Source organism: Tachypleus tridentatus, chromosome 9, assembly GCF_004210375.1.
Source record: "Tachypleus tridentatus isolate NWPU-2018 chromosome 9, ASM421037v1, whole genome shotgun sequence".
Taxonomy (NCBI): domain Eukaryota; kingdom Metazoa; phylum Arthropoda; class Merostomata; order Xiphosura; family Limulidae; genus Tachypleus; species Tachypleus tridentatus.
The window spans coordinates 119,450,822-119,475,849 of NC_134833.1; the positions used below are offsets into that span (position 1 = coordinate 119,450,822).

General features: G+C 34.7%; 1 protein-coding gene across 7 annotated transcripts in view; it reads right to left on the reverse strand.

Annotated features, from left to right (window-relative positions):
• Nucleotides 1-25,028, reverse strand: part of LOC143226193 (MOB kinase activator 2-like) — a 140,473-nt gene that overhangs the window by 21,116 nt on the left and 94,329 nt on the right. For 3 of the 7 annotated variants that reach the window (XM_076456838.1, XM_076456837.1, XM_076456836.1), the window contains exon 1: nt 953-1,651. The exons of 3 other annotated variants lie outside the window; for them this stretch is intronic. In XM_076456838.1, the coding sequence (XP_076312953.1) occupies nt 953-1,014 (62 nt within the window). In that variant the 5' untranslated portion in view covers nt 1,015-1,651. Of the gene's footprint in view, nt 1-952; nt 1,652-14,351; nt 14,507-25,028 lie in introns of those variants that run through there. One more of the 7 variants, XM_076456839.1, reaches the window with a different exon arrangement.

A 25,028-nucleotide genomic window follows, 5' to 3' on the forward strand; every position in this document is an offset into this window, starting at 1 on the left:
ATATTTCCCTTACTTTTGTTGTCTCCCACCACAACTAATGGGATCTGTTCGAAATTTAAATCAATGGTATCTCACACACACACACACACACTTCATATGACCAGCATCACTACTGAAACACTACAGTACAGCAAGGTTCATAAAAGGCATGAGGGATGACTTCGTGTGGGCAGCTAAAGCAGCTAAGTGTGTTAATCCGTCGAAACTAGAAATATCTCACAGAAATTAACAATTTCTTTCACCCTCGAGCTTTAGTGTGCGCTTGTTTCTCTTCCAAATAACTCCTCTGGGAACAAAACCCCTCAAAACATTCATTATCCTAACTACCCCAACCCCCTTAATGAACCTGTAGATACGAATTACCTTACTTTCACTGCAAACAACATATTAAAAAAAAAACTATTTTAAAATTTGAATATAATTTTCCATATTTGATTTTCAATACTTCACGCGAAATTTTCAGTGTGTTAAATGTTCCTGCGAAACCAGTTTAGGAAACCCAAAAAAAGTAGTTGTATTAACACTAGAAGGAATAAATAAACCGACCATATTACTACAAAAATCTGTGTAATTCACTGTCTACAAACATTTTGTAAATAATACAGTATACTACCACAGACTTATTCCAGTGATTAAGTTATTTAGGTGCAATATATGCACCAAAACTACCAAAAGTTCTTCGTTTTCTTAATAAATATATATTTGTTGTTTAATTTCGCTTTAGTATCATGCCTTCGTATCAGGTTTCCTCAAAACTAGTCTTAAAAAGAGACAGGATAACATAACTAACGCTATCGATTCATACCAAAATTTGTTATTTTCATCGATATAATATAACCAAAAGAGAAAACAAATCCGCTTTATATGGTCTACGTTACAATGTTTATTATCGAAACTTGTTGTAGTTTGAGTGACTATCATATTCTTCTGAATAATTAAAAAAGTCATTTACCTTGAGCACAGAACGACGAAAGCAAACTCAACGGATCTTGCCAGCAATCGAAATACGTCCATGGTTTCCAAGGCGCATGCATTGCAATTTTGCACTCAAAACATTGTTGTTATAAATACACGTATGTTTTATCACACAGCCTCGCAGTTTACCAAAACACGACTCAATTAAGAATTTCGCGAAAGAAAAATAATATATCGAAGTGACGTCAGATAGACCCCGAATAGCTTCGTGCGAAGTTAGAAAAACAAAATAATACAAAACTACTAAAATATAACTGGTTTCAAAAAAACTTGCAACTATAAGTACCTGTCCATTATGAGCACACACTACGGTGATATCAGCCTTGCGCTGTTAGCTTCAGAAGCTTAAACTATTCCAGCAAGTTTGCAGATTTCATGTTGTTATGTTTATTAAATTTCAAACACTGTTAGTCAACTTACATTGTTATGGAAAGATGTGCAAATATTTAATACAGGCACACTAGAATAAACGGCCAAATGTTTCGTACTGTTACTTTGTCGGTTTTGATATAACAGTCCACAAAAAAACTGATTTTGTTATGGTCCACTGTGAATACACAATAAGTATTATTTACGTCCTGAACTTTTTTTGCTAACGTTTCTAACGACAGTACGTTCAACTACGCAATAGATTTTAAAAGTCACACAAACGCACTTTTACCGTCGCACGTTGTTTTAAAGTATCTGAAACAAGATGAAATATTTTGGATGCTATTTCCTTTAAAACAGTTACTGAAATATTTTGAGCAATTCAAGTTTTATTTTAAACCGTGCCACAAATAATAATACATTCACAACATATTCCTCTAAGCCTAAAGTGGCGGGAAATGACTTTTGTTGATTAGTATAGAAATTCTATTCTCGTCACCAGTTTATTTTCTTTTTCAGAAACACTTTAGGCTGTCATATAACGATAAATTATCCTCTCACCAGTAGTTGATGAAAATAACTTTTTTATTTGATCTTCGACTTCTCAAATGTTAGTAAGTCAAGCTGTACTTATTTCAAAGTTCCAGTAACATCATACATCCTACACACGTTTCAAAGTATATAGAAGCACAAGAAAGTAAAAATAAAAAATCGAGATACCGCTAAGTCTCAGAAATCTGTGAAATAACTGAAGCTTGATCCATCTAACACTGTTTTAATAGTTATTATTTTACTCGCTTTTGAACAAGTGGTCTAAGGTAATTGGCGTTATATAGTGACACTGCGGCGTAACTCAGACTAAATTAATGAACTTTCCCAAGCATATAATAGCAAACCATTACTGAACTTGCCGGGTTATAAAACTTTAAGAAAAAAAGTCCTTGTGTTCGAACTTCTCCCGAGATAGTACTCCAGAGGTAACTTTCATCACGGTTCTTTAGTTGACGAATTCACTTTTCATAAGTAGACGGATGGCAGAATTAAAAAAACAGTTTAAATAAGTCTCGAGAATGGAAACTCTTTAGTCCTAATAGAGTGCATAATACATAGCCATATTATCAACAGATGGTGATGAAGACACGTAGATATAAACCTAGAGAACTGTACATTTGGGATTATATATAACAAATGAGAAAATACGAACACTTGTAATACAGTCAGTGTCACTCCTAAAACTGCAGAAGAAAAACGAACTAGAAAGTACGACCGCTTTCACTGTAAAATAACATGGAATGCAAATTTTGAAATATGCTTGCCTTCAAATCACTGTACGATAAATGTAAGAAAGGAATACTCTAGCATTATTCAATGTTAAGCCAAATCAATATGGTATGGAAGTACTTGAAATACGGTAGCTTTCACTGCAGAGTCAAACCCTTATGGACAGGGATACTTGAAATACGGTAGACTCCAGGATAAAGGTTGAGTGTTATCAGGTACTGTAAAGAACAACTGTTGTAAACAGAATTAACTCTTTCAACATTTTTAGAAAATGTGCCGTTTCTAAATAAACTTCATAACATACGTTTGCTTCACTGACGGACTGTGACACTATATGTTATAAGTCGAGTTATCTGTTGAAGTAACAGGCACATAGCACAGGTATGGACTTGTCAGAGTAAACCTTGTAGCCAGCGATGCAACAACGAGTTTCCGTTTTTCACAAAGGCTACATGTACGCGCGTACAATGAGGATGAAACAACTAGCAGTTTGATAGAAGGAAACCACTCCACCTGTGGCAACTGTAACACACATGAATAACACGAGGAAATACACACTCACATACATATACCAATAGAAAAATACTAGTAACTTCGGTTTTCCTGAGATGGCACCACATTATTTCGTACATTTATACACAAAAATATGGATGAAAATAATGGTTTTCAAATTTTATGGATTTCAATAACTGTGTTTAAGATATGGTATTGTGAGGACTTCTTTCCACTGATTTCCCAGAGATTCCACGTTTTTTATTATTATTATTACATAAATAAAACTGCGCAAAAATAAGAAAAAAGTGCCCTTATAATGCAATATCAATAACTTCAAATTATATTCCATGTGTTTAAAATATGAGGTTTAAACAAAGTTTATTTATATTTATTTCTGTGGACAACAATATTATAATCAAATGTGTTGTTGCGGTTACTGAAAATAAACAAGTAACGACAGAAATCTAACTTTAACCTTCGTTTTGGGAGGCAACAAGAAAGAACATGAAACATTGAAGTCACCTTATGTATGAAACCTTTCTACTTAAAACTGACCGTTGGATATTCAGAAATTTCGGTTACCTTCGATTTGAAGAGCTTATCACTACTTAAAAAAACAACATCAACAGGTGGAATTTCACACCTGTAATCTTCGATCATGACCGCCTGTCTTCAACTCTTCCCAAGTGTAACAAGTTACAATGTCCAGAAGATTGGCTTTAGTCCCTCTAATCGTCTTACCTATTGGAGTCTAGGAACACAGAACTGAATTGTATATAGTCATTGGTATTCTGACTGAATCGATTACAATAAAAAAAAATGTCGACTTCGAACCTAATTTTGGCGGGAAAGGTTATCTATAACTTTTATTATTTGTTTATGTAGATTTTTACTGACAGAAAACCTCTTGGTCTTTACATTGAGGAAAAATCAATTATTTTTGACGTAATAAGGTGTCCAAGTATTTGCCAGTGAATTACCATTATTTGTAAAGTAAATTTACGCTAGTTCGAATGCAATGCTTTGTCGTCGAGTTTCTAAGATTCAAATAAATATATTCCTCATTTATAAGCAAAATAAAAGACAGTTACTTAAACTAGTCCATTAAAGTACAGCTAAAAAGAACTAATCCTCTAGAAATATCACACAACCAATGATCCTTTTACGTCTTGTAAGTTCTGATGGTGTTAAATGGAAATAAAAGGTTGTTACTTATAAATAGGTGTATTTCTACTTATATTTGATTCTAAAGTAAAACTTGTATAAAAAAAAAAAACAAACAAGAGGAAATCCTCAATAGCCGCAGCTGTAATTAGATCTCAAATCGGTCAAGCCATGGAGCTATGTGATAAAAATTTGTACTTGAAAATAATAGCAACGAAAAAACCAAAGCTACTACAGTTATCTTCAACTGTTTCTAATTTTGAATAACTGATCAAAGGGAAGTCAGCCAATCAGAAACATTTGTTTGGTTTTATTTTTGAATTTCGTAGTAAGCTACTCAAGGGCTATCTGCGCTCAGAAACGCCTTACTACCCACACTAAGAAACTGCATACTACTCGTGCATCTCACCTACAGCATAAAATCTGGGGAATATTTTGTGGTCACAAAACTGGAATTCAGGCTCGCCAGCTCAGAAATCTCGAGTTCTACCACATAACATTCAAATAACAAAACTCGCATTAAACGAGTGGGTTGGGCCTGGCATGGCCAAGTGTGTTAAGGCGTGCGACTCGTAATCTAAGGTTCGCATCCCCGTCGCGCCAAACATGCTCGCCCATTTCAGCCGTGGGGGCGTTATAATGTGACGGTCAATCCCACTATTCGTTGGTAAAAGAGTAGCCCAAGAGTTGGCGGTGGGTGGTGATGACCAAGTGCCTTCCCTCTAGTCTTACACTGCTAAATTAGGGACGGCTAGCGCAGATAGCCATTCGAGTAGCTTTGTGCGAAATTCAAAAACAAAAACAAACCAGTGGGTTGAAACACCAAATAAAAAACTGTTTTGACATTATTGCCTAGGCTAATTATGAATTACAGTTAAGGCTTAAAATGCCTTAATAAATGGAATATTAATAGAAGTGAATGAATAAAAACATTATTATTATTATATGTCCCTGCTTATCATTTCCGGTTTAAAAAGTAAATAAATACTTGGTATCTGTAACCAAGTTTCGTCTGATTAAGAACTTTGTTAGAATTCGAAAGTTTGCACCGGTGATGGATTTAGTAGAAAGGTGGACGTTTTAGTATATACTTGTTTTCATTTTTCATTGTATTAATCTTAGTCATCGAGTGAACATACTATGTAATAGTACAGTGATTGTGCAGTATTAGAAATTCTGTTTTCCGATATAGTATTTCTACATCTAAGAGGTTTTATAGTTCTATTGCTGTGGAAACGAAACAAAAACACATAAGGGAGCCTAAAGTTTTACCACTATAATACGCTTACAGTTTCCAGATAAAACATTCCTTTATAAACAATAAACTGCAAAGTATAATTAACACAAATGCAAAGAGAAAAACATTTCATTCATAATACAATGTAACAATGTTAATGGAATCATTCCTATATAAAAACAAATGCGCGCTAAATATGCTTAATAACAATAAAACAAGAGAACAGCAATAAATACCAGAGTAACCATGGGGTAAAATCAAAATTTTAGAAAGCTGCATCAATTGTTTTGAATTTTCGCGCAAAGCCACACGATGGCTATCTGCGCTAGCCGTCCCCAGTTTACCAGTGTAAGACTACAGGGAAGGCAGCTCGTCATAACCAGCCACCGCCAACTCTTGGGCTACTATTTTATCAATCAATAGTAGGATTCTCATAATAACGCCCCTGCGGCTCAAAGAGTGAGCATGTTTTGGTACAACGGAAATTCAAACTAGCAACCCTTAGATTACAAGTCGAGCGCCTTAACCACCTGACCATGCCGGGCCCTCGCAGTATTGATAATATTATATTGAAATACCCAAACGTCTACCGAAATTAACTCAACATGAACCACGACCCATGGGTAATACACACATAGCAACGCATAGCCTCATTACATTCTTTTTTATTCTAATATTATTTACTCAAACTTGGAAATGTTGAGATAGAAGGCCGTGCTCAATAACTGGTTTAATAACTTCAGCCCCACCCCTCAAAGTACACGTTTAAAACTCATCCGCCTATTTAGAAACAAATGAAACATTATCGATTTTAATAAAAGAATGACGTCTTTTCCGACGTCACTAGAAAGACATGGAGCGTGGCCACGGACGATTTCGTGAAAACCTCGTTATATTGTATCCACTCATGAACATACAACATGCATCTAATTCACCTTACACAGACGAAAGCCTGATATCAGGATGTTGGACTCGTACGCTCAAGCAATTAAGCTTGTGATGGGTTTGGGAGATGATTGAACTCCTAAAATAGACCCTTTCATACGCATTTAAAATCCGTAACGTAAAATTAAAAGACATTAATTGAAATACGTTTTGAAATTCACTGAAGTATTTCCCCACAATTAGTTTTCTTAGTAATACTCACGTAATTAATTTTAATACTTTTGAAAAAAAGTGCTAATTATAAAAAGACAATTATTTTAACTTATTTTATTAAAAATAATTGACACTTTGTACTTTGTATTCATCTAGCTTTCAGACGAAGTCCGCTATATACGCAGTACATTACTAACATCTATTCTTACCTGTCTCGGAAAACTGTTTTTCTTACTATAAAATATTTTAATACATTATGAAAAAAAAAAAGAGGGAAAACCACAGATAACCTTAATAATTCGTACTGAAAGGTATTATTCATATATACAGATACTGTTGCAACGACCCCAAGGAGTAATAAATTTATTGCCTTTTCTTTTTTGAAAAATATTACTTCGTAATTATGAAGTGATAGAGATATTAATCCTATTCTTTCTTAATTTTGTTTGTTTTGAATTTCGTGCAAAGCTACTCAAAGGCTATCTGCGCTTCTCAAGTTTGATTTTACCTTAGTTGTGGGAACAAAATGGAAAAGTTATTTTGACCCCAATAAATAAACTTCAATAAGTTTTTGCATTTTAATTTCATATAGACCCAATAAATCATACTATTATTTTGAACTTAATTTTTGTTTATTATTTTCTTGGTTTATCAAATTTTAAAATCCGTATTTTTTTATTTTATTTTTTTTACCTGTGAAATAAAAACGATTTATTTATTGGAAGAACGTGATCGTTGATCCGAGGAACAAGCGCAGATAGCCCTCGAGTAGCTTTGCGCGAAATTCAAAACAAATAAACCCGAGGAATGAAAAACAGAACTGACCCTGTTTTAAACAACTTTAATTGTCCTATAGTAACAAAGGGCAAATAAAAATTTATTTTTACTTTCTCCAAGCTGTTACTTAAAACTGAATTACGTGTGTTGAATTTATTTGATTTATTAAAATAATAAAGGGAAGAATGTTGTTTTCTTCCCCTCAGTGACACTTGATTATTGTAATGTAACTATGATCTTGATAAAAGCATATTTTAACACAGCCCAGGAAAATTATAAACAATATATTACGTTTTATTTTTTAATGGGTATATGAGGATTCGCAGTTTGTTTTCCGTTTTTTGTCTTTAATTCTGACCAAGGCATATTTTTTACGATTGTGCTTTCTCCAAACTTTGTTAGTCCTTCGCCATGGTTAGACCGTTAGGTTTTCACCCCTGGTCGTACAGGTTCATAAATCCAAAGGTAATGCGCTACTGTAGGCGAAAAAGTAAAAGTTTACCGTTCGTAAATTATTGACTGGTTTTGCTTGTCTCATAATACGAGTTCAAAAATGGGCGAAACAAAAGTCACCAAAATTTGATTGAAATTAGTTTTTTATTATACTACAAATGATGATAACTATAAAGAGAAATTTGTCCTTATCTTTTAACAAAAATGAACTATAAGCACCGTTTCCTACCTTTAAAGCACGTGCTATATGACGTTGAACGGAAAACTGCTACTTTGTAAAATTACACCTGCTTGATAAATACGACCGCTATCCTACTGTGACACATACACAGGGTTAGTAGGTTCAAATAACTAATTGCTACGAAGATTTCATGTTTCGAAACTAACTGTTACAACCTCTGTGATGTCGAGAGACATACTACTGTATGTAGACTTAAACAACATTTATATATGTATAAACACACACAGACAAAGCACGTACGAATAAAACCAAAGCTTTCTTAATACTACAAACATATTTGTAAAAGATAAAAGTATCCGCCACTACTATAGAAAAAAGACAAAAAAAAAAACAAACAATCCACTCATCTACCACAGAAAAACATGAAATGCAATATACACTGGAAGCCTACTTCCCGGGGTATTCGTAATGCAAGAACAGTGTTGTTCAACATGCAGTATAAAATTTCCATGTTTTATGGATCTGGAGTTAAATGTTCAAGCCTATGCTCGCATGAAACAGAAACAAACCACCTATATGTACAAAATTCGGTTTATAAAACCACAACCCAAATAATATCTTTCATTCTAGCAATTCTCACACAATTCTTCATGCTATTTTTAAATTAAGACAAAAATATAAAGTTAATAAGTCTATCACAACTGATTAATGTTTTGTTCGATTACAGTGTCGCGGCACCTCGTGGAAGTTGTGTAAACTTCATATTTTGAGAGAATGTTTAATTTTTACTGGACAATAATCACCCTCATATCTTGTTGATAGATAGATGCACTTTCCACACTAATAAAAATATTTTTATGTACAATCTCTAAATGTTGAATTTTCTTCTTGGTACTAAAATAAATTTTAGAAATAGTACAAAACATTTACCATTTCTTTTTCTAGCAGAACACTTTCTATGATACCTTTCAATTACTGAATTATAAGACTCATTTTTAAGATGATTAAAAGCTTTTCACATAGTAAAGTGAACATCTGTGATACGTTTATTATATATTTACCTTAATCTAATATTACTCGTCCAAGGATTAGAATACCCGGCAAAAAACAGGACTAAAAGTTAGATTGGTTGTTTGTGTAACGTTACATCATCATACGGATTATAATATATTTAAACAAAGTTTTATTTAATGGGCCTATACAAGTTTCACAAATGAATAACATTTTATCTCGACAGAACGCCGGTTACGAAGCGGCATATCGATCGATACCAGTGTTCATCGTCTGTGCATATAACACGAAAAGTCTTGATAAAAACACTAAGATGTATCAGCCTATGGCCCGGCATGGCCAGGTGGGGTAAGGCATTCGACTCGTAATCTAAGGGTCGCGGGCTCGGATTCCCGTCGGACCAGACATGCTCGCCCTTTCAGCCGTGGGGGCATTATAATGTAACGGCCAATTCCACTATTCGTTGGTAAAAGAGTAGTCCAAGAGTTGACGGTGGGTGGTGACGACTAGCTGCCTTCCCTCTACACAGCCTTACACAGCTAAATTAGGGACGGCTAGCGCAGATAGCCCTCGAATAGCTTTGCGCATAATTCAAAAACAAACATCAGCCTATTACAGTTAGTTAAAGATTAAGTGTTATGCAATTTCACAGAAACAACATACAAGCATTGTATACCATACGGATCGAAGGTGGTCTGATATAATTGTACACGTAAGTTAACTAGATGCTTATATTGAACAGATTTCACTGGTCCCAGAATTAAATTCCCCGATAAAAAGTAAAAAGGGTTGATAGATATTGTCTATTAAAAGAGCAATCAAGTAAATCGAAATGTTATCTTCATTGCCAGTTCACAGACATTATTTCAATAACTTTCAACTGTTAACTAGCTGATATGTCTTTTGAACAAGAAAAAAAAAAAATGGTCAGTTAACAATATAGCAAGTTTTACATTTTTTCGTGTACGTGTATGAGATAGAGTAGCAGTACAAAACCAACAATAAGGCGGAAACCTTATTTTGCATACATAACATGGTTTGACTGGATTAACAAATAGCGCCATCTTACCAAGCACAGAAACAATGCCAGACAAATTTTATATCTCTTATATGGTTGACCTAGTTTGGCTAACATTTCTTCTAAAGCAGCTCTTTTTCGGAGATGGAAAAAGTACCACACAAGTTTGACAATCCCTTATGTCCAAACCACTCACAGATAACGGAAAAAAAAAAAACAAACCAAAACAACACGTTCTACTGGAAGATTAAATTCTTGGGACACAATAGAAATAACTGTAACCAGCAAGTGTCGAATAGAAGTTTCCATTGGTAAAACACTATTTGTTATATGTTATATGCTCCTTGCGTTTTCCTTGTAGAAGAAACAAAATGAAGAATTATTGAGAATTATGCTTTGAAAGCAAGAAAACGACACGCTTGTTAGATGCAATGTTACGTTAGGAAAAATTACTACAACTGCTTTCCTTTCCGTAATTTTTACTGATTTCAATGAATGGACTGCAATTAGGTAAGCTAGAAACAGATACTATTAGTATTGCGGCAATTAATACATCCACACTATAAAAAAAATTTAAAAGTATATAATACAGAACAATGAAAATGTCTTCCGTTGTATTGTACTAACGAATTAACGCACGTTTAATGTTTTGCGAAATCGATCTCTTAAAAAAAGTTTGCTCGCGAGATGACCACATACTCAATAATTAGCAAAAGTGTTTTGGTATTAAATTTTACCCATGTTTTTTAGTCATTAATTCATAATATTAGATGTTGAAAGCTCTTTTACCAAGAAAATATAAATAATTAGCAATTTAGCTTTGCAAGTTCAACGCATTATATTCATAAACATGTTTGTTTTGTTTTTACGAACTTTGCGCAAAACTACACAATGGCTATCTGCGCTAAGCGTACTAAATCTAGCAGTATAAGACTAGAGGAAAGGCAGTTAATTACCCCCCTCACTGCCAATGCTTGGGTTGCTCTTTTACTCACGAATAGTGGGGTTGACTGTAACATTATAATGCCCCTACGGCTGAAAGGTACAAGCATATTTGGTGTTACGAAGATTCGAACCCGCGACCCTCGGATTACGAGTCGAGCGCCAGAACCATCTGGCCATGCCTTGCCTCTCAAACATAGCTTTAATCAAGTTGGAGCTGCGATTTCTCACTTCGGATTTTAAATTGTCTTATGTTCTGATACAAATATTTTGAGGGTGTTATTATTAGAAGCAGATATGTGTATCCATACTGAGAAATCATAGCTCTAATCAAGTTGGCACACCAAACATGCTCGCCTTTTCAGCCGTGGGGGCGTTATAATGTGACGGTCAATCCCACTATTCGTTGGTAAAAGAGTAACCCAAGAGTTGGCGGTGGGTGATGATGACTAGCTGCCTTTCCTCTAGTCTTACACTGCTAAATTAGGGACGGCTAGCGCAGATAGCCCTCGTATAGCTTTGCGCGAAATTCAAAACAAAACAAACCAAACTAATCAAGTTAGAAGATTATTTCCTCGGTCATGAAGCCAGATGTTTAAAAGGATAGTCAATTTAAAAGAAAGAACAAAGAAAACATCTGCTCACACACAATCTGAAAATGTACAACAAAGAAATGTGCAATAAAAAACGGGATAATGAAACTAGACCTTCCGTGAAAACATGCAGGCGTTGTAAGGATAACAAAGCACAACGGAGGGAAAGAAGAAAAGAGAACGCGAACCCAATTATAGACAAATAGAAAAAACATGAACACACACACTCGATAAATCTGAACTGACAATAACGAGCGACATGAAGAAACAACTCGCACATTGCAATGAACAAATTATTGTTTCAAATAAAATATTCTGTAAATTATACAATGCAAAATGCTGGGCCGTAACCGAGTTATTTAAAATTCAAATTATTAATTTTTTACTTCTTCAGATTCTAGTCTCTTGTTACTACCAACATTACTTTTCCTCTATTGCTTTCTATATGTATCTTTAAAGAAATACACGTATATGTAGTGCCATCTGGCGTAACCCCTTCATTATTATTGAGCTTTAATATAAACGTCATCTATTTACGATACAGAAAGCAATACCTAATTAAGCAATGGATTTCTTTAATTACGAACGTTACATTTATTCACAAATACAGTTTAGCTCATACCTTCTGCACCAAAACACTATGTACAAACAAAATTTACGATACAAACACGTCCAACTGCTTTTTGCAATTTTTTACGCAGCCACTTTTTACAATTGACCCAAGAAAAACTTTCCTCGTATAGTGATAATTGACATAGAAAGTGACGTCATTTCAGCAGGAAAAAAATAACGTCACAGATGTACATTTTCAGGCAATTTTACAGTCGTAAAGTTTCAAGTCTATGTCTTTATTGTCCAAACAGGAGGTCATAATGATTCACTTTTCTTCAATAACGCTGTTCTAATTTGTTCTGGAAGTATAAATGACCAGTTTATCTTTCTGTAGCTAAGCCTCGAATCACTGTTACAGTCTTGCAGGTACATCCGAAGTCTACTGAGCTATTAAAGTTGCAGGTGATTATCATAAAGGGCAATGAACTCGTTACCTGCTTCACGTACATTTTGGTATTATACAACAGGGTTGCGAGCAAACTAGAGAGAGACAAATAACTTCTATATTTTAATCAAGGTTCAGTTAACACTACACCTACTGTTGTCCTTTATCAGTAGTAAAATTATGTTTAACTTTCTAAATTGTAAAAACTTCCGTAACCACACGAGAAAACCTGACGATAGATCCCTGAAAGAAGTAGAGTATATGTCGATTTTTTTTGTCAAGTTATTACAAGAATCCCAAAGAATAGGAGAGTAAAGAATAAGGAAAACACAGAGACTGAACAAGAAATTAGGATAATGAAAAGAGAAATATGAACTACACCAAAATTAACCGGATGTTCCAATTACAAAATGGGAAAACTAGGATAACGTAGTGGGAAAGACAAACAAAACCATGTTAAACAGTTAATGGTTAACACACTAATACCCAATATCAGATCTACGTGAGAGTTTAATATGTTAAAACACTAACACCAAACATTATATCTAACTTAAAACAGTTAATCTGTTAAAACGCTAACATCAAACATTATATCTAATTTAAACAGTTACTATTCACGACACATTTACTGTAAAGTCACTCAGTTAAAACATTAACATTTGATTACACATGTCACAGTTATTTAACTCTACCGGCTTTTTAAACTACGTTGTAAACTATTTACGCACCAAGTTGTTAAGAGATTCCACACGTTTGGTGTATTATTAGAAACCCTCTAACAAACAGCCAAAGACAAATACCACCTGTATTACAGTCGAACGTACTCATTACTGCTGGGGTGTCCTAGGTTTATAGAACATTGAAAATGTGTGATTTCAGGCTGTACCAAACAAAAGACATTAAATAAACAGTTGTGTTGTGAACTTCATCGAACAGCATAAAATTAAACATGTAATCACTGGATGAAGATGTTAACCTTTGACTGCATATCTAACAGTAGCCAGCAGTTTGGAAATGCAGTGAAACTAATAACAAATGAAAAACGCCACTCAGAACAATAAAAATTACAGTCTTACTAGGTTACACCCATTAGGGCTTTCGTGAATCTATTCTGTACCATTCTGGTATTGTTACCGCTTTCAAAGAGTCAAACACATTGTTTTCAACTCGGAAACAGTACATGCAGGATAAAATATATAACTGTCGAAAAAATAACAAAAAACACTGTTTATAGGAGCTATAGAGCAGATATCGTGTGTTTATTTATACTCTGATAAGCTGGTGTTGACACTTAGCCCTTTTAAGCAGAGAGAGCGAAATGTTGTCCACTTAAGATCACACAGTTTCAGTTTTTAGAAGATTCAGCACCAGTGTACGTGAAGCGTTCCTAGGAAGTTCGACAACCGTCTTTTCAACATTATTCCAGCATTTAACTCGCGACTTTTTCAATAACAAAAATTATACAAAAACACCAACAAGTCCTTTAAGGTTTTGAAGAGTATTTCAGGCAGTCCTATTATGCTAGTTTATAAAAAAAACAACAAAAAAACAAATAAAAACCTAGGAGTTCCCTTCTTTTCCTTACACAGGAATTCAAAGGATACTTATTTTACCTACCAAATTACGTTAAGGAATTACCAGGTTAAACACGTATTTGCATGCACCGCCCACACATTTCTCTTTCCAAGCTCTTAGAGCGAGATTTGCATGAAATAAGGGGAAGGTAAATAATATCCAGATACGAATGCAAATACACTTACCCTGCTGTCCTGGCCCTGGCCTGAAAGAAAATGGAAACGTTAGGAAACAGTTTCATAGTCACAGCTTCAGACAAGTCTCATAAGAGTGATCGAAATACCGTTGGTCACGAACAGCATTTTGCATGACGTCTACCCCGCATGAGAAGTTAAAGCTCTGTCGACTCTATGAAGTTCACGTGCACATACACACACCCCTTACGTGACACCACGTCACAAAACTCACGCATGACAGTCCACAGTTTTTGTTTGTTTATGGTTTTTATAAAAAAACAAAAACAAACCTGAACTACTGAACACCACATGACTCTTCTTTAACTTAGTTTACGGCTGAGGTACGCTGGACAAAAAGAACAAGTGACTTACGACTATGACATAGTTACTCGAGGAATACGGAGGATAACCTGTACTTTAAACTTTTTTTTTTATCTCTTTTGATCCTATCTCAATGTTTAAAGACCGAGTTAATCGTATTCTGTTAACGCAATGACGAGCAGCTATGGATGCGAGCGTGGCAAACATGTTTAACTTTAGCACGTATATACTTCGTTTATAGCGAACTTCAGACCACTCGACAGTGTAATGTTGATATGTATAAGCCTATGACTAGAAGTTATATCGCAAACTTTCTGCGAGAAAAGGCATTCGTATAACGAAATAATGAGATGCAAAGAACGTGAATCATCAATATTAAGATAAATGAAGTTTAGCGCATCCTCACGATGATGCAAAACCATCTAAACAGCACCCAACCCCACAGTAGTACAGTTAGTAATTTGAGAACACTGTTTAGTAATAAAGTAACACGATTTTCTATAAATTAATATAGAAACTGCTCACAGTAGTGAATATAAAAGTATTCTAGTCTAATATAAAGTTCGAACATTGAACATTTATGAAACGTTAGAACTTCAGTACATTTGCTTTTTCGTCGGAATTTGTTTTCGCTTCTCAGTATGTTTTAACTCGCTTTATCTTTACATGCAGTAGTATAAGCAAAAGTGGCAAAAGCCTGGCGCCGATAAGAAGGATTAAGATATCAGAATTTTAAATATGTGCAAGGTCCATTAGAAACTGTGGCGCTCCGTGTGTTGGTGGATGGGTGGATCAAACTGGTGTGAATTTAACGAAACGTTATGGATAAACTGGTTAAAACAACAACAACGTTCGTGTAACGATTATGGTAAAAACTGTTAATAAGGGTTTGGCTTCATCTGGTGGGTAAAAATGTTACTACAAAAAGTCACAAATGAGATTGATTTAGCGTAATGTTGTGGATTATTCCAACTAAAAACCGCAGCTTCATAATGATGAAAAATGTCATTCACAACTATGCAATCATGTAGCGAGTAAAAGTGTTTTATCACAGCAAAGCGAATTTGGGCTATCTGCTGTGTCCACCGAAGGGAATAGAACCCTTAATTTCAGCGTTGTAAATCCATAGACTTACCTCAGGCTGTTCCAGCTGGGTGACTGTTGTGAGTAAACCCACGTGAATAATCACTTAGTCAAACGTTGCACAATTTAGCACAGTGATTAAATAACGAAAAAAACGTACACTCTACTGGCACATGCATATAAATTATCTCACTGACCAGTCTGTAATTACATCAAAATTAAGATATCTTAATAACTTAGCATAAACTCAAACTGAAAACCAACCTTATCAATGACTGATGAAGATATTATTTGGCACGGGGAAAATCAATACAACTTTAACTTTATACATACGCCTCCATTTGCTAAGTGAAACAGTGATGTTTTCGTTCGAATCCCCACTCCCACCTATAGGTACGGTTTCCTTAACAGTGTGAACAAAATGTATATTTATTTTTATCAATGGTAAAACGTTTCCTGTACGTATTATAACTCACCAATGGCCCAAAGTGCAGAGGGCGATTAAAACTACGACCAGAATAAAATATACGTCCAAGTATATTACAAACAGAGTACGTTAACTGTCAAACATACAAGGTTGCTTTAATACGTTACTGTTGTGATATCTGTTTCACGCACTCGTGAGTAATAATATTTTTAAGATAAGTTATGTTGTGATTCAAACGATGCCACAACTACTGTTTGCTGTGTCAGTTGGCTATATCAGTGTAATTACTGGTACCACTACTACTGTTTGCTGTGTTAGTCGGCTATATCATTTAGTGTAATTACTGGTACAACTACTACTGTTTGCTGTGTTAGTCGGCTATATCATTTAGTGTAATTACTAGTACCACTACTACTGTTTGCTGTGTTAGTTGGCTATATCATTTAGTGTAATTACTGGTACCGCTACTACTGTTTGCTGTGTTAGTTGGCCATATCACTTAGTGTAATTACTGGTACCACTACTACTGTTTGCTGTGTTAGTTGGCCATATCACTTAGTGTAATTACTGGTACCACTACTACTGTTTGCTGTGTTAGTTGGCCATATCACTTAATGTAATTACTGGTACCACTACTACTGTTTGCTGTGTTAGTTGGCCATATCACTTAATGTAATTACTGGTACCACTACTACTGTTTGCTGTGTTAGTTGGCCATATCACTTAATGTAATTACTGGTACCACTACTACTGTTTGCTGTGTTAGTTGGCCATATCACTTAGTGTAATTACTGGTACCACTACTACTGTTTGCTGTGTTAGTTGCCATATCACTTAATGTAATTACTGGTACCACTACTACTGTTTGCTGTGTTAGTTGGCCATATCACTTAATGTAATTACTGGTACCACTACTACTGTTTGCTGTGTTAGTTGGCCATATCACTTAATGTAATTACTGGTACCACTACTACTGTTTGCTGTGTTAGTTGGCCATATCACTTAATGTAATTACTGGTACCACTACTACTGTTTGCTGTGTTAGTTGGCCATATCACTTAGTGTAATTACTGGTACCACTATACTGTTTGCTGTGTTAGTTGGCTATATCATTTAGTGTAATTACTGGTAATATCAACAGTTTAAAGAAAATAAAAGATTTTTTTCTCTCAAGATTAATATGAGCTATTTATTGCCAATATACTTGAGGAGAGCCACTCAATCACATAAAATTAACTACAGTAGTTCAATAGTCAGACGGGTTAAAGTTTCAGAACAAACAGTTGAAAGTTTCTTCTCTAAACTGAGCAAAAACGTGACCAAACCAGATATTCTTTAACAGAAATTGACATATATCGATCTTCGAGTACCATGTCTAGGCTTTCGCCCCAGTCAATACAAACAATATGAATATTATGTCACATCATATTAAGTTACCGATGATAGCTAGTGACTGCTTTCACAAATCACAGAAGTTTTACTCTCGACCCCTCGAGCGTACTAAAGAATGATAGAAACCTTGAAACTGTAATCTAAAAATGTAATAACAAACACCGTAAATACAAGAGGAACCTCTTTTATTATTATTATTATTATTATTATTATAGAACGTTTTCAAACTGTATAGATTTTTCCAATCAAAATGTTAGAAAACGAAAACTTCTGCACATGTGTGGAAGTGGGTGGGGAACTACGACTTCGAAACAGCAAAACAGAAATAGCATTTGAAATAATAGTGTTTTAAACATTGGAATTTTGGATATAAAACTGTCCAACGTTCCAGAAATTAATTATACTACTATGCTGTTAAAGAAATGAATTACGTTTCTGAATGTGTGAGAGAAAGAAAACTGGTAAGTATATTATATAGCCCGGTTTCTGAATGTATGAGAGAAAGAAAACTGGTAAGTATATTATATAGCCCGGTTTCTGAATGTATGAGAGAAAGAAAACTAGTAAGTATATTATATAGCCCGGTTTCTGAATGTATGAGAGAAAGAAAACTAGTAAGTATATTATATAGCCCGGTTTCTGAATGTATGAGAGAAAGAAAACTAGTAAGTATATTATATAGCCCGGTTTCTGAATGTATGAGAGAAAGAAAACTGGTAAGTATATTATATAGCCCGGTTTCTGAATGTATGAGAGAAAGAAAACTGGTAAGTATATTATATAGCCCGGTTTCTGAATGTATGAGAGAAAGAAAACTGGTAAGTATATTATATAGCCAGTTTCTGAATGTATGAGAGAAAGAAAACTAGTAAGTATATTATATAGCCCGGTTTCTGAATGTATGAGAGAAAGAAAACTAGTAAGTATATTATATAGCCCGTCTTCTGTTTTCATTAATTGGCGTTTTTAATGTACAATGTATTCATCATCAGACTATGTTTAGTAAATGTATTTGCATACAACTGTATTATTAATTGAAAAGCTACTTAATGGACTATCTGAGCTCTGTGTGTGTGCGTATGTTATAATCTCAGATTTGCTTCTGAGCCACTGAGGACGGAGTCTCAGTGGGGGGAAGACTTCAACGTGCGTTTTTTTAGTATTTAGAGACAAAAATAATTTTATTTATAAAAGTAAATTATCTTTGTTGAGACAAGACAGGTTTGTTTTTCAACTGAGCTTATCCTCATGTCACAGTCGCCGACTTCGAGTACTACTAACAAATTGATACAGTAACAGCTTACGTCGGTGAGAAATGTTGCAGAAGAATTGTTATCAGTATCTCTCTAGTCCGAGCCATTTTCAACAACGTTTGGTTCAATGCTCAATAAAACCACAACCGGAAGAAAGTCCGTCCATCGACCACTGACCATAACATTTCTTCCTATAAAGCTACGTCACGCCATTCGCTGCTGAGAGCAAAGAAAATAAATACTAACCCCCTCTGTTCTGCTTGATTAACAAAGCATATACTGCTTACCTACGTTTATACAAAGAAGGAAGAAATCTGATAAGGGTGGGCACTATTAAAAGGTGCAGAAACTGGAGGAGTCGTATCAGTGATTTTGAAAGCCCACGTTGTGATCGTATACAATACAAATAAAAAATACAGATTTTATTACAAATAAAATTATCCGTACACGATGACGAAAATAAAATTAAAATGTACATAAAAGTGAAGAAATTTATCCTGTTTATGTGTTTATTATTATTATTAAACAACGAGTTAAGCTTAAATATTTTAATCTTCGTTATTATTCAACATCAGCGCGACTACTTGATGCTATTATCTACCATTTGTCGGCCTGCTTCGAGAAAAAACAAATAGAGCAGTTCTTCAAATTACAGGTAAAGTAGCCATATTGTGTAGGTTCTCACGATTTGCTTTGCTTCGAATATTCACACAAAAGTACATGGAGACAACATGTGCTAACCTTACATTATTTGGAGACACTAATCAAATTGTGGGATTTAACCGTCACACTTTTAACGCACCCACGACCTCAAAGTGCGCAATTATTATTATTTTAATACTCTTGCCAATCTACAACAAAAAAGTTTAGTATATTGCGCCTAATCCTTTGTAGGATACTAGATAAGATACTACGAAGTTCGGAGGGGAAAGTCGATTTGTTTCTTCTACGTTTAACCTAACCTAAAAACAACAAAAAAGATAAACGTTGTCATTGTTCATTTAAAACAACAAACTTAAGTACAGGGTCAAACAGGAATTACCCACCAATAACAAGTGAATACTAGATGGCTAACATGTAAGCACTCAATGCTTTATACATTATACAATAGGTGTTTTAAGGAGCCAACCCCTGTATTACGTATGGAGTGAAAATCGTATCAGCTAACTCGCACATTAATCTTTTGCTCATAGTTGAGTGTAGAAAAACTTCAGCAAACAAAGTTGGAGATAAACTACTTACTTAAACTACAAATCCCTATCTACAATTATAGTCAACATTATATCAAATATATTGTGTCAGAGCATTAAGTTGTGGAATTGAATGCAAAGGTGATATATTTGTTTAAACTACTGGTTACAAGGCTCCCTAATAACGCATGAACTACATACAACAAAGTTGTGGACACACAATCTTTGTATTTAAACAGTCCAGAAAACACGTTTCAAAAGCCGATGGATATGGACCTCCTGAGTAATGTCGGAGTTAAAAGGAGTTCATGGTACAATAGCAAAAAGGACATGGTACCAGGAAAACAAGTTTTGTTTAATAACTATAACAAAAGATAATATTCGTAATATGTTTTTGGTAGTTTGGAGACGGCATTTCGAACTAATCCGATGAGGTTACACACTGGTCATGACTAACAGTACTGTTTTATTACAAACCGAATCAGTAGCCGTGCTTCATAAAAATAATGGCATTGTCTTCGAGTCATAACACTTGGAAGAGCATGGAACTAACTTTAAAATGTAAAAAAGAAAACAAAATCTACATTTTATCAATTTTTCAAAAGTTATAAATTGAATAATAACAAGAGATTGATTTGGTTTGTTTTGAATTTCGCACAAAGCTACACGAGGGCTATCTGCGCTGGTCGTCCCTAATTTAGTAGTGTAAGACTAGAGAGAAGGCAGCTGGTCGTCACTATCTATCACCAACTCTTGGGCTACTCTTTTACCAACGAATAATGGGATTGACCGTTACATTATAACGTCCCCACGGCTGAAAGGGCATGTTTGGTGTGACGGGGATTTGAACCTGCGACCCTCGGATTACGCACGAATCGAGTGTCTTAACCACCTGGCCGTTCCGGTCCAAAAGGGGTTGGTGTCAGATAACGTTATATATTAAAGCAGCAACTTTCGGACTTTGATACACATATCTATCTACCTTTTACATTAATATACGTCATACCAATGAAAAGATGTTTTAACTTTTAAATTTATAACTTAGCATGGCCTAATGATGAGGGGCTCGAATTCCAATATGCAGGTCGTGGGATCGAATTTAGTCACAGAACATTTTCAACTTTTCACACGTCGTAAAAAAGTGGCCAAAAAGTAAACTTTTGCATGAAAACTAAACTGTCAATATTTCAAAACAAAAACATATCAGATTTTCTTGAGAATGTCTTGAAAATTCAAAATTAAAATACAAATCAAAACCGTATAATACAAATATAACTTCTAACAATAACCAGTACTAAATCCAATCTACGATACCAACTAAGAAACAGTCCTTCTCGGAACTTTCTTGGAGATAGCAACAGATCAGAAATTGAAACGTAGGATAAATTAAAAACAGATTATTAATAAATAAATAAAAAAGACAAGTATATCATGACAGTGATTAATATCTGATCACCATGTTCTTACCGTAAGGAAATATAAGGTACTGTCACAAATTGAATAACTCTTTTTCTAGTACGTTTATTAAATTGATGTACGGTTGAAAACAAGTTCAGCGAAATACCCAGTCTCTCTTTTAAGTAATTCATGAAAATAGTTCTGAACTTCAGACAGACAGAACAGATTTTTGAACTTCAAATAATTGCAGCTGCCTTATGACAGAAAAGACGAGGACATTTTGCCTTTATTATTTTCATAAGCTGCGCAAAATGCGATCCAGAGATATAAATGACGTTACTTGAAGTACCAGTTACCAACAAAATCAATATTTATTATACGGATAAAAGGACTAATGGGCTTTGATGCGAAATGCGGAAAATAAAACTTATAAATTATGCTAAAACAAGAGAAAGTATCCAAACGATAAATTCTTTAACGTTCCTTGGATGTGGAACTATAATTGTTGTTTTTGTTTTTGGAATTTCGCACAAAGCTTCTCGAGGGCTATCAGTGCTAGCCGTCCCTAATTTAGCAGTGTAAGACTAGAGGGAAGGCAGCCAGTCATCACCACCCACCGCCAACTCTTGGGCTATTCTTTTACCAACGAATAGTGGGATTGACCGTAACATTATACGCCCCCACGGCTGGGAGGGCGAGCATGTTTAGCGCGACGCGGGCGCGAACCCGCGACCCTCGGATTACGAGTCGCACGCCTTACGCGCTTGGCCATGCATGAAACTATAAACACCTCTCTTCAACCACACATCTTCTAACAATAAAAAGAAGACTCTTAATACAACACTTTTAGAGTAATGATTGGTTAAAGAACGAACAAATAAAGTAGAATGTCATATGTATGGAGTTATTATACTGTGCTTACAGGCATGTTAAGAATCTACGCGTGCTTATCACATACTGTAATATACAACTACATTCATATTTTGTGCACAATGGTTAAAATAAAATTTGTATCTTGGAAGTACGTTACTGGTGTTTTGTCCAAACGTTATGAAATGTTGTTGCACTGACATCTTTAGATTTCAATCAACAATAATCTCATCTCTCACAAAAGTGTTAATGAATTAAATGTTACACCTAACATTGTTACTAGTCGTAAATAACACGCTAAAATTCTGGAGTCCCTTGCAAAACATGTACACTGTGAAAGCAGTGTAATTTTTATTAAAATTTGATAAAAACGGTGTGGACTTCTGTCTGTGTGTATGTATAATATATTTACACAATTCTTATGTCAACACATACATACGCCGTCGAAATGTCATAAAGATTTCTCGCAGAGGTTTAATACATTACTTATAAACCAAAAATCAATCTATTGTTGAAGAAGCAAACAATAACAGATACGCAATTATAAAAACAATAAACTTCTCTGTGCGTTAATTGTAGATATAATACTAAAATATAGTCAAGTTTAAAATACCAATTCTCAAGTAATATATCACGATGTCTTTGTTGTTGTTATTTACTTGGGGGTGAGGGGCAAATATGTTACAGGTCAGGGAAGTGAACGAGATTATCAAAAATGGCATAATTCATCTACATCTAAACAGGCACGTGGACTCAGATTTACACACATTCACACACACAGTTAACCTTTCAAATCACGCGTACTCTACAAGAAATGACGTGAAATTGGTTTACTTTCGGTTTCCTTCTGACAACAAACATACTAAGCTGTTAGGAAGAAAATCACCAAAACGGTCATTTTGACATACATGGGTAAAATAAACACATACGTACCGGTCCCAAAACCCACCCATCCCGCTGTAGTTAAGGTTAATAAAACATTAGAAACACGTGCTCTATTTTATTTTTTTTTAACGAATGTATACAGAGATATCACGCCACTGGAAGAGCTAAGCTGTCCCACCAACACTACATTCAGTACACGTACCTTTCGTATATTTTTGACCCCTACTCAGGCTTTATTACACTGGAGGGTCTGTGGTCCTGAGCAGGATGTAGGCGAGGGTGGTGCAGGTGTGCAAGGACATGAACATAAGTGCCATCGCATTTGCAAACTTCATCTTTAACACACTATACACGTACAGCACAAATAAATCTGTGCACGTGTAGTCAAACAAATTGGACAAGGTTTGATATATAGATACAAAGAGCCAACCACGCGAATTTCGTTGCATACATACAATCTTAATTGGCTGACCGAAACATCTGCTATTCTAACATTAAAAACGTATGATAGAATTTCTTTGCATAATTTAGTTCCGACAAAACTAAGAAAGTTTTGAGTCCTATTTTTATTTTCATACGGCTTAATACGTAAATTTGTTATAGTATCTGAAAGTTTAATTTGTTGGTATGGCAGCTTCATAAATCAAAATGTTAAACAAATTATTTTACAAATAAATAAATAACAAAACAATCTAGGAAATCGACACCAAAATAAACTACACGTTTTATATATATATATATATATCTATGTAACTTAATGACACTGAAATGGATATGCAGTTCTCTTGAGCCTGGTGCGATAAATGACAATTTCCTGGGCTAAAAATAATGAAATTATAGCTACAAATCTGATCCACTTCTTTACGCTCACAAATTCTGAGAAATATTAAGTTGTCATATAAAGAAGGAGATATATTAAAATGTTTGTATAATTCACGTTTTACAGTCAACTAGCACAAGAGTTCCTGTACGTCTCAAAACGATCACGAGCTCTGTTCAGTGTCGAGAACATTTATATAAACAGCTCGAAGGACGTTAATATGACGTCACGTATTCACACAAATTCCTCTTCACATTTCTTTTTACAGCGGTCTTATTGAAGCCAACTCTAGACTACAGGATATGGTGTCTGTTTATGGAGAGCAAATAGGTTAATGAAGTTATGTTCACCTTCAACCGACTCGCCTACCTTGGTGGAATTATCGTGGCCTAATACGTGAATTCTGTCCATGAAAGTTAAGTGTCCAAACATTGATAATATTGTTGATAGCGTTACCACGAGCAACTAGGTAATCTATGTAAACACAGCTGTTTTCCTGATAATTTTAAGGTATCGCTCAGTGTTTTAGATTCAAATACGAAGTTGTGTGTGTTTTTAACAGGAATTTCACTTTAGATATTTTAAAATTCTAATGTAACACGCACTATACTTTCTGTTAAGGAAATCGATGTTACGAATTTTGTACGAAATGGAAAATTACCGAAAACTTTTAACAGCAACATATGAATACCTAACCTATACAGAAACCAGTGTGTCACGTCACGCTTTATTTCTCAAAATAGGTGTGACAAAATCCAAAATACATCAATTCAGATAGTCTGTTTGTTTTGAATTTCGCGCAAAGCTACACGAGGGCTATCTGCGCTAGCTGTCCCTAATTTAGCAGTGTAAGAGTAGAGGGAATTTATTTTTGCTATTAGTAATCCTAGCTAATAATGTATGCAATAATGTCTTATTTGTGAAAATCAGGTTAATATTATTTCAGTTTCAAAAATCTTCAATCTTGGAATATGTTAAAGATACAATAACGTGCTCACACTGCAGTCACATAAAATAAACGATCTGTCTCGTACGTTTTATAAATGA